Raw genomic sequence first — 11,661 nt, forward strand, 5'->3', positions numbered from 1 at the left:
CAACAAAGTTCACATTGATCAAAAATGGACACAAAATCATCAGACCTGAAATTACCTTTTTCTGTCTCATAGTGATCACCGAAGTTCACATTGATCACCGGATTGGTTGCAGGAGTGAGATAGTGGAGGGGAGAACCACTGTGGTCTCTTCTCTAGTGAGGCAATCTCAAGGTCACCATCATGTAACCTAGAATGAAGGATTTCCAATCAAATAAAACAAATAAGGAAAATTTTTGGATTAAATTCTTAATCATGGACTCTCCTTGAGAGGAAAACTAGGGCGTATCGTACGATTCTCCACAATGGCGGGAGACATAGGTAAATATAGGGTTTTGAGAAATTTGAAGCGGAGCTTTACATATCTTGTGAGCATCACACCGATAGAATACGGGAAATCCAAAATCGATTTCAAGGTTTTTTGAGATGCGAAAGAATTGAAGCAAATCTTGAAAAGTAGGGTTTCTTTGAGGCAATTAACACCATCCATCGATTTTTGTTCCAGATGAGCATGGTTCCAATCGATTGATTTCAGTTCCAGACGAACTTTGAAGTCGAAAATTAAGAAGATGGATTTTTATGTAGCGGAATATGGACGTGGGCTTTTAGTGAAAAAATTATAAGGCGACAACTTCTCTTGACATGCTAATTTGATAGTCTCCTCGGTGTTTTTTTTATTATCTATTGTGACACTACATTTAGGACACTCGAAAATTTGTATCCTAAATCTTGCAATTTTGGTAGATATGACATTAGTTTTACAACAGATGCGTTTGCATGTCATAAAAACAGTGCTTAGGACAAAATCTGTAGAGGTTATCACTGTTACCCTGGGCGTACTAGTTCCAACAAAGAGCAGTACCGCCAAATTGAAGATGCCACAGGGTTTCTTTACCCGATTGAAGTTTCTCTCTCTCTCTCTCTCTCTCTCTCTCTCTCTCTCTCTCTCTCTCTCTCTCTCTCTCTCTCTCTCTCTCTCTCTCTCTCTCACACACACACACACCCACACACACACACACATACACCCCGTTGGATCCTGTAACTTTTCAAAAGAAAAAAAAAAAACTAAATCTTTTTACCACTATAAATATAACTCTCTTCCTTTTTCAAAAATGACACATTCTTTCCCATTCCATTCAATCTTTCTTCAATTCCATTTTTTTTTCTCTCTAATTCAATTCTCATTTTATTTCATTCTAAATGGATTATAAATGGATCCTAGTAGCAAATCCGAAAAACATAGTTCACCACCATCCACCACCTTACCACTGCACCACCATACCTTCTTCTACAGTTTCCATCTGCCTTCATTTCTTTGGGTTTGGTTATGGGTTTCCTTACTTTTCAAGTTGAACACCATCAACCATCATGCATTGTTTTTAGCTTTTTTGAGTAACAATCAAGCATCATCACATCGTTCTTAGGTTTTTCTTGGTTTTAGAGTTGAACATCATCAGGCATCGTCACATTGTTCTTGGGTTTTTCTGTGTTCCACAACCGAAAACCATCAAACATATTCTTCCAAGCCTAGCTATATTCTCTAACCTAACAACATGTCCAATTCTCATTGCATTGTTAGTTTCCAAGTCACCCTATATATATATATATATATATATATATATATATATATATATATATATATATATATATATATATATATATATATATATATATATATATATATATATATATATATATATATATATATATATATATATATATTTTACATGCAATTTTTTTTGGGTTTTGGATTTCTGACATGTACATGTGATAATACTTCAAAAAAAATAAATAAAAAAGAAGAAGGAAAATAAAAAACTACCAGTGGAAGCGACATCCATATGGGCGATAATGTATTAGTGGCTATGTGTCTCCCATATTGCTTAATCATGTAATGGCTTCCAAAATTTTCTGATGTACGTAAAAGCCTAAAAGGGACAAAAGTTGCAACAGAAAAGATAACGTTGAATGAAAAAAACAAAATAGATAGAGACGATTTATGTAGTGATTTACTCTACTTTCCATTGTAACATAAGGACCATTTTAATATTCCTTTCATGTTTTCTTTTAACAGCAATATTACTTTCACGTTATTATCCCTCCGTTTTCTTCTTCTAAAATTTACCACACTTGAGCAAGCCATGAAACTCAAGACGGATCTTTATGGCATATTAAGAAACTATGTATCCCAATGTGGAGTCAAGTTCCAATAAGCTTGTCAAGGAAAGAGATAGGTCCCAAACTCATTTACGTATTATTAATTATAGATTTTACATTTTGGTATTTTACATGATATGTTAAAATAGTACCTCAGCTGACAAGAACAGCAAGATATCACAAAATGTCAAAAACTTGTTTCTCATATGTCTATAATTATTGGTTGTTCTTCTAAAAGAATTGCAAAGCATTACAACTGCGAAGCATGTCTTTCTTGATGAGCATCCTAGTGACTTTCTTTTTTTTGTTCATTCTAGTTAAGTTATTCAAGAGATACAGCTCAGGGAAGGTGGGCAGCAAATTGCCCCCAGGTCCATGGAAGCTGCCTTTCATCGGGAACATGTTATCAATGATTAGTTCAGAACTACCACATCAAGTTCTTAGAAATCTGGCCAGAAAACATGGTCCCTTGATGCATCTTCAACTCGGAGAGATACCTTATTTGGTTGTTTCGTCTCCTCAAATAGCTAAAGAGATACTCGTAAAGCAAGATCTCTCGTTTGCCAGCAGACCTGAACTGCTAGTCTCCAAGATCGTGTTTTACAACTCCTCAGACGTCGCATTTTCATCCTATGGCACTCACTGGAGGCAGATGCGCAAGATTTGCGCCATGGAGCTCCTCACTGCGAAGAAAGTCCAGTCATTTTCGTCAATTCGAGAGGAAGAAGTCGGTGCTCTGATGAACCATATTCTTTCATCTGCAGGATCTCCTGTAGATCTTTCCAAACATTTTTTCACGTTCATGAATACTGTAACATCAAGAGCTGCATTCGGTAGGATCTATAAGGAGCAAGATCTATTAATTGAGTGTGTACAAGAACTTGCGGTTCTGGCTGGAGCTTTTGATATAGTCGATTTGTTTCCTTCGTATAAGTTTCTTCATGTTTTTACCAGTATCGGGTCCAAGTTAAAAACCCTTCATCGAAACCTAGATATGACCCTAAACAGAATCCTCGATGACCACAAGAAGAAACCAGAAGATACAGATGGGTGTAAAACTGGCACGGAAGATGAAGATTTTCTTGATATTCTGTTCAGACTTAAAAACAGTGGGGAGCTTGAGTTTCCATTCACAACCGACCATATCAAAGCGTTGGTAGTGGTTAGTATACACGACACGCATTTAGATATATAGACTCAATAATTTGTGTTTTTCATGTGTAATGACTTCATATCTTCACTCTAAAACGTGTCCTGAAGAACTGAAGTTCGGCTGGTTTGTATGCAGGATGTTTTCTCAGCTGGAACAGAGACGTCTTCAACAACAATGGAGTGGGTCATGTCAGAACTTGTAAGAAACCCGAGAGTGATGAAAAAGGCACAAAATGAAGTTAGAGCAGTGCTAAATGGAAAGAAAGAAGTACATGAAGCAGATATTCAAGAATTGAAGTATCTAAAACTAGTGATCAAAGAGACGATGAGATTACACCCATCACTTCCCCTGTTGCTTCCTAGAGAATGTCGGGAGAGTTGCGAGATTGATGGATATGTGATACCGTTGAAGACGAAAGTGATTGTTAATGCATGGGCTCTTGCAAGGGATCCTGAGTATTGGCATGATGCTGAGTGTTTTTTACCTGAAAGATTCGAAGACAATTATTATGATTTCAAGGGAAGCAACATGGAGTATCTACCATTCGGAGCAGGAAGGAGAATCTGTCCAGGAATTTTATTTGGTGTCGCTAATGTTGAGCTTCTTCTTGCAAGCTTACTCTATCACTTCAACTGGAAACTCCCAGATGGGATGAATATTAGAGATTTGGATATGAAGGAGAAATTCGGTGCTTCCGTTGGGAGAAAGACGAGCTTGCAACTGATTGCAGCCCCTTATGATCTCAATTGCGGGGACTCCTAAAGTCCACCAGTTAGGATCATCATGTATTTGGTTCTTCAGGTCTATAGTAAGTACCTTATTCCAGCTTTTTGTCATATTCGAAATTGCATTGTTTAAAAAGCAAGGAACTTTAACAAATTTATATATTCTCTTTGTCATTATGTTCTTAGTTATGTGCTGTAAAAATAACTCTTTAAATTGTCTACAACTTAACCTAATCTACTTTATACTATTTGCCATGCATGTGTAAAAGAGTAAGGATAGAATGACAAAATCGTCAGTGTTTTTTTTTCTTTTGTTTTTCAACAAAAAAAATGTCCCAACTAATTAGATCGATATTTATGTATAGCAAATAGCAACCTTAAAATTATACATGATCTTCAAATCTTATGAATCGAGGCCAAGATATCATCGAACTATGGTTGAATTCCATGAGTTTGCTAGCTTAGTAATTGACAAAAAGGAATTACCAAAAACGTTGTACTTTGATATTTATTTACTAAAAAACTTAGTTCAGGTACAATTATAATTACTTTTTAATTAATTCATTAAGAATTTTAATATTTTTTCTTGGGAGGACCATTTCGTTGGAGTTGTCAGGTGTCCATCCAAAACCCACCGTCCATTGCTTCTTGGCCTTATCGCTCAAAGCCGTCAAGATCAGAAGCACTATCGTGTGAATTTAATCCACATTTGTTTGGTTACACAGCAGATGGCTCCAGCGACCTACCATGGACTCACTACAAGAAAGTCGGGCATTAACGGCAACGTCTGTCTCCGTAAAAGATAGGGGTCGTCGCAGCAAAAGGTATTAGCGGCGACATGTCGCTGCAAAAACGTCGCCGCTAATGCTTCGTTGCTAATGGTCTGCTAGTCGCCGATAATGTGAAGGCGTCGCCGTTAAAACATTTGTCGCCACTAATACTTCCCCGTCGCCGCAAAAACTATTTTCGTTTTTATTTTTTTTATTTAATATTAAAATTATAAAAAACATTATATCATTATAAAATCTGGTAGAATTTTATAGAAATATTAACCATACAAAACCAAAAACAATAACATTTATAAAATATTAATCCATACAACCTAAAGTATTCGTCCAAACAAAACATTTCATAAACCCAAAAATTCCTACCCGTCATCATTACTCTCATCATTTCCTTCATTATTATTTGGCGGTGGCAATGAGGGAATCTACTCTTTCAATGCCACAGAACATGTCGGGTCTTTTAGTATCGTTTGCAGTATATCTAGCTAAAAAAACAAAATATATTACCAACATATCATAATAATATTATACTTTCCAAAATTACCAAAATAAAAAAATACCAATATATCTAACTATAACCAACATAACATTATAGTATTCTACTTTCCAAAAATTACCGAACTACAAAATATCAACATATCAAACCATAACCAACATATAATTATAGCATTCTACTTTCTAAAAGTTACCAAACTACAAAATGTCAACATATCAAACCATAACCAATATATCATTATAGCATTCTACTTTCCAAAAATTACCGAACTACAAAATATCAACATATCAAACCATAACCAACATATCATTATAGCATCCTACTTTTTTTTCGTTTTACCATTATAACATTATACTTTTCAACTTAAACTAACAATTACTGTGATTGTGGTGGTTCTTATGTCATTGGTTGTTCCTAATTGTACATAGACACAACGGTAAGAGGTTTACGACCAATTCCCCTGAAATGTCCACGTCGAACACTCAATATTCTATCAAAACATTTTTTTTATATCACTTGGTGATAGACCGCTTGCTGCAGAAGAAGCTTGGGTTTGTTGATTGATCTCTTGGAGTAAAGCATTATGTATTTTCAAAAAATGATAAACATCATAAAAATTAGATTACTAAATACCTTTGACGATATAAACACTTATATGAAAATACAAATTAACCATGTATGTATTGTTGCTCGACTGCAGGACTATAAAACACTTATATGGGTTGGGCCTAATGTGCGGGTTAGGCCCATTGGTATGCATGGTATGTGATATTACAGGGAAATAACTAAGTTCTATGTTTATGGTTTGTGCGTTAACACTTTTAGGTAATTACAGTTCTAAAAGGAAGGCCCTAACGTGATTGCACAACCTCCCCTCGATTTTATTTCGCTTATTATTTGATTTCACTCCGATGTTAAGAATATTTATTCTATGGTTAATTTGGAACAAAATGGTTGTATTTTTGGGTGTTTGGAAATTAAAAATTTTACCATTCTTTTTGGGTTGTTACATGCTTTAAATACCCACTTGCAATCTACATGTTTTACACCTTTAGGGAGTTCAACAAGTTCCCAAAAGTAATTTTTACTCATGGAATCAAGTTCATCGATCATAGATTCATTCCATTGATAGGATGTCACTACTAATGGCTTCTTTACTCATGGAATTTGCTCAAAGACCATATTGACTTTTTTTTTTTGGAAAAGCCAAAAATTCTTAGTCATTGAAAAAATATTTTATCACTAAAAAATTAGTGTTTACGAAACATGTTTTTTAACTTATTAATAACCCTTAATAAAATTGCATTTTCATCCCTCCCAACCGATCCTAGGGCTTCTAACTTCTACACAAATATCTCATGCTCTCTTCCTAATGTTGATTAATTTTCAATAAACAACATCCCTTTATGTTCTGGTCAATCCAAAAATTCCTAGTTGACGTTATTTTAATGACTCTGCGTTTTATAAATCGGATTCAGAAAAGCCAATCACTTCTAATCTATTAGTTCCTTTATATGTTAGTTTCTTGTCTTTTTTCCCTTAAAGATATCGCAACACTTTCCTTGTTTTTTCCAATGACCTAGGCATGTATTAGATTGATATCAGCTTAGAATACCAACAATATAATCGATATTGGGACAAGTATAAACTTGAGGATAAATTAGGCTTCCAACTATAGAAGTATAAGGTATGAATCTCATACGTTAATTTTCTACCTCCGTTTTTGGGTTTTTTAATAGATCCAAAATGTCTCCTTTAACTACAGGAGCTACTGAGGGGGAGCAATGTTGCATGTTCTAACGTGAAAGAACACTTTCAATAGAAGCATTTTGAGACAATCCTAAAGTCCCATTGGCCCGATCTCGGTGTATTTTAATGTCGATCACGTATGAGGCTTCCCCGAGATCTTTCTAGTCAAAATGGTACAAAAGTAATCGCTTTGACTCATGCACAAAATTAAGACCATTACTAGCCAAAATAATATTATCAACATAAAGAACAAGTATGGAAAAATTGTTCCTACTCATTTTAAGGTAGGTGCACTAATCCACTTGATTTTATTAATGCCATTCTTTTTGATGACTCCGTCAAACTTTAAGTATCGTTGCCCTGATGCTTGTTTTAACCCTTATACGAACTTCTTAAGTATATATACAAGGTGTTGTTTACCTTTAGGCTTAAAGCCTTCTAGATGAATCATGAACACATCTTCATTTAAATCACCATTAACAAAAGTTGTTTTAACGTCCATGTGATGTAGTTCCAAATGAAAATGAGCTATTAGGTCCATAACAATCCTTAGGGAATCCTATGAAATAGGAGAGAAGGTCTATTAATATTCGATTCCCTATTTTGGGTGTAGCCTTAACCAAGCGTGATTTATATCATTCGACGTTCCCATTCGGGTCTAGCTTAGTTTTAAAGACCCACTTGCATCCTACAGGTTTTACACCATTAGGGAGTTCAGCAAGTTCCGAAACATCATTTTTACACATGCAATCAAGCTCATCAATCGTAGCTTCATTCCATTGAGATGATATCACAACTATGGATTCTGTACAATATGTTGGATCGTTGCACTTTCTTATATCCATATCAGCTTCATTAAGGTAGGTTATGTAATCATCAAAGTTAATAGGTCTTTTAGACCTCCATGGAAATTTCGGGTTCATGAAGCTTAGTGATTACAATGACTTGCTCCTCTAAGTGAGATGTGCCTTCATTCATTGGAGGGTATATAGAACAATTTCTTTTAGTAATTTAAATAATAAACAAAACAGTAAAAATAAAAGACACATGTATATTAGTCATTTTATGTCGATTAGTGTTGATATATATATATATATATATATATATATATATATATATATATATATATATATATATATATATATATATATATATATATATATATATATATATATATCATCGGTCACTTCCCGACGGTTCGACTATTTCCCGACAGTTCGGCCATTTCCCAATATTTCGGCCATCCCGATGGTTCGGCTATTTTCCGACAGTTCCGCCGTTTCCGGATGGTTCGGCCTTTTTCTAACGGTTTGGGCAGTTCCTCCATTTCCCGAAGGTTCCGCCATTTCACAACAGTTCGATCGTTTTGAAGGTTCGGTAGTTCTTGTGTGCTCTTTCTCAAGGCATAAATTACACCAATCACCTCTGTCTGCTCATGGCCAACCATTGAACTTCCTCTCTAAGAAAAGGGTACATCCGACTATCTATATATTTCTCTCAACCGACATCCTAAAGTAAGTTCGAAACTCTATCTCTCTACATACATACAATCGGTTTCATTCCACTTGAAGGATCCGACCCATATTTTTCGTATTGATACTAACTTAATCGTCCGAGGCCGCTCCCAGGATGCAAGTCCAGTGGTGACTCTAATGATCCCGTTTATCAAATCGGGGCTCGCTGTCGGCAACGCAGAACACATTCGACATCCCGACTCAATCAACCTCATGACGATTTTTCCAGATAACATCAAGTGGTGCCATCCGTGGGACACCACTACAAGGAAAAAGGCCATTACCGGCGATAAAAGTCGCCGGTAATACTAATAGCAATGACGCGTCGCCGGTAGTGAGTCGCCGCTACTGCTTCGTCGCTATTGATCAGTTTGTCGCCGCTAATGATAAAAGTCGCCACTATTGACTCTATCGCCGCTAATAAGCTAGTCGCCGGTAATGACTTCTGTCGCCGGTAAAAGTGTTGCCGGTAATAACTTCTGTCGCCGGTAATTCTTTTTCAATTTTTTAATTTTTTTTTAATTAATGATTTTGGTTGCCGGTGATAATGTCGCCGGTAATAACAATATTCGATTAAATATCAAAACCAATAGTGCCGACGCTAATTACAAAACAAACATCCTATTAAATATCAAACACAATAGTGTCAATGCAAATTACAAAGAAACATCCAAATACAATTAAATATCAAAAGTCATAATATCCGAGTAGCAAAACAACAAAATTTTTACAATCTACCAAGTAGCAAAATGTGACAACATATGCAAATAAAACCCATCCTTACATAACATCATCGTCGTTCCCATCGTTTCCTTGATTATTTTGGTATTGAAAAAACGAATAAAGCTCATCCCTACATGCCGGGTCGGCGAGCATTGCACGAAGATTTTCCAACTACATAATTAATAACAATATATATATAAACTTATAAGTTAGATCGTCAAACATAAACAAAAATTATCAAAATACATTGCTATTTTTAAACTAAGATAGAAAACCAAAGTACATTGTTATTTCTTACACTTGGGACAAAAACCAAATTACCAAACATTTTAGCAAATAATCACCACAAAACCAAAACTACCAAATCAACATGCATTTTACGATGCTAAAGTAGATTGCTATTTTTAAACAAAGATAGAAAACCAAAGTACAATGCTATTTCTTGCACTTGGGACAAAAACTCAATTACCAAACATTTTAGCAAATAATCCCCACAAAACCAAAACTACCAATTCAACATGCATTTTATGATGCTAAAGTAGATTGCTATTTTTAAACTAAGATAGAAAACAAAAGTACATTGCTATTTCTTGCACTTGGGACAAAAACCAAATTACCAAAATTTTTAGCAAATAATCAACACAAAACCAAAACTATCAAATCAACATGCATTTTACGATGCTAAAGTAGATTGTTATTTTACCTGTGATGGTTGTGATGGTGGTTGTCATGGTTGCGAAGGCTGTGGAATCGTCGGGAGACCAGAAGGTTTGCGTCCAATGCCTCTAATGTGGCCACGTCGCTCTCCTAATACTTTCTCAAATGTAGCTCTTTCTTGAGCGGGTGTTAACTCACTTTCACCTTGAGTTTGTTCTAACAGCTCTTCAACTAACCGATTCTGTAACTCCAGAAAGCGAGTAACAATTAAGTATAAATAAACATTTAAATATATGATAAAATTATAATTAAATACTTACATATTGTTGTTCCAATTCAGCAGTAACAAATACACCATTCTTATCGGTATGAGCTTTGTGAAATGTTTCCACTCTCTTAAGGTTCTGTTTAACGAGAAAAATTATATTATATTTTAAATAAATAATTACATGTGTTGTACAGTACCTTCTTATAGCAAGTACTTCTATATGAGCTCGAACCCCCACGATTCACATTTGTTTGCTTTTCACGGATTTTTTTGTTCCTTTCTGAAGCAATTATGTGTTCGTCAGTTTAAAAATACTCAACTGTCTTCGCCCAATTGTCAACAAGCACACCATCCGAAGGATTGGCCAATGCTCTCGGGATATCTTCATACCCTCCGACCATCTTGAAATATTCTTTTGCGTCGGCTTTACATTCTCGATAATCTTTTAACAAGGCTGCTTGAAAATTCTCTGTCAATAGATTAGCTTGTGCATCCAGGTACATTTGATTGAGATCAATTATAGCATCCTTTAACCTATTTTTATGCTAACCGATTATTATTGGTTATGGAAATATAACCTTATAAATTAATTTGAGGATTATAAGTTAACTATATAACTTATTGGTTAATTAATTTGGAGTTAGCTTGGGTAAAAACTAGAAACTTTCTAGTTTTTGTATATAAGTTTTTAAACAATTTTATAATTTTTTTTTTGTTTTTTTTTTCAAATTATAACAATATATATTTTTTTTTTTAAATTATAACATCCTACTTATACCAAAACCACATACTTTTACATAATACATAAGAGGATGAAATTCACATACTTTTACATACAAATACCACATATACACCAAATACAAATACATACATATACACACAAAATAACATCCTACTTAAACCAAATACACATAATTTCACATATAGATAATAACATCCTATTTATACCAAATACAAAAGTTTCACAATCATATACCACATTTACAACAAACATACATACATTCATATACACACAATAACATCCTACTTATAACAAATACATATCATTTTTACCAAATACTCATATACCATATATACATGAAATACACATACATTGGCATATATACAACAAATTCACATATATTCAAATTAAAAGTGAAATTAGCAAATGAACTTACCTTTCTTCAAGGAAATGGAGTTAGAAATTTGTCCCAAAAGCTTTAACCACACCTAGAGAAATTTACTTGGAACAATGTGGGGAGAAAGTTGCTTCTAATCCAAAACAACACCACCAAAAACAAATATATGAACAATTTATTACCATTCAATCACTAGATAAACCTAAAAATCGAAATTAACATACAAATTGAAAAGGAAATTACAAAATCAACTTACCTTTGTTGAAGAAATGGAGTTAGAAATTTGGTTCCAAAAGCTTTAACCATACCTAGATTCTTA

General features: G+C 34.4%; 1 protein-coding gene and 1 long non-coding RNA gene across 4 annotated transcripts; one reads left to right on the forward strand and one right to left on the reverse strand.

Annotated features, from left to right (window-relative positions):
* Nucleotides 1-2,031: 2,031 nt before the first annotated feature.
* LOC111894039 (premnaspirodiene oxygenase) lies at nucleotides 2,032-6,241 on the forward strand. Of its 3 annotated transcripts, none has more exons than XM_023890108.3 (3): nucleotides 2,032-2,231; nucleotides 2,472-3,316; nucleotides 3,443-4,216. In XM_023890108.3, the coding sequence occupies exons 1-3, from the start codon at nucleotides 2,189-2,191 to the stop codon at nucleotides 4,067-4,069; spliced, it is 1,515 nt and encodes a 504-aa protein (XP_023745876.1). In that variant the 5' UTR covers nucleotides 2,032-2,188; the 3' UTR covers nucleotides 4,070-4,216. The 3 variants fall into 3 exon arrangements, with proteins under 3 accessions (XP_023745876.1, XP_042752780.1, XP_023745875.1); XM_042896846.2 differs by lacking the exon at nucleotides 2,032-2,231 and adding an exon at nucleotides 6,014-6,241 and having other exon boundaries at nucleotides 2,250-3,316; nucleotides 3,443-4,115; XM_023890107.3 differs by lacking the exon at nucleotides 2,032-2,231 and having other exon boundaries at nucleotides 2,251-3,316.
* A 3,767-nt stretch (nucleotides 6,242-10,008) lies between these two features.
* LOC128127474 (uncharacterized) lies at nucleotides 10,009-10,940 on the reverse strand. The gene is made up of 3 exons (XR_008225271.1): nucleotides 10,422-10,940; nucleotides 10,277-10,360; nucleotides 10,009-10,197 (listed from the first exon to the last, which is right to left on the reverse strand). It is a non-coding gene; the product is annotated as an uncharacterized LOC128127474 (long non-coding RNA).
* Between the last annotated feature and the right edge of the window lie 721 nt (nucleotides 10,941-11,661).

The sequence above is a fragment of the Lactuca sativa genome, chromosome 7 (genome assembly GCF_002870075.4).
Source record: "Lactuca sativa cultivar Salinas chromosome 7, Lsat_Salinas_v11, whole genome shotgun sequence".
Taxonomy (NCBI): Eukaryota; Viridiplantae; Streptophyta; class Magnoliopsida; order Asterales; family Asteraceae; genus Lactuca; species Lactuca sativa.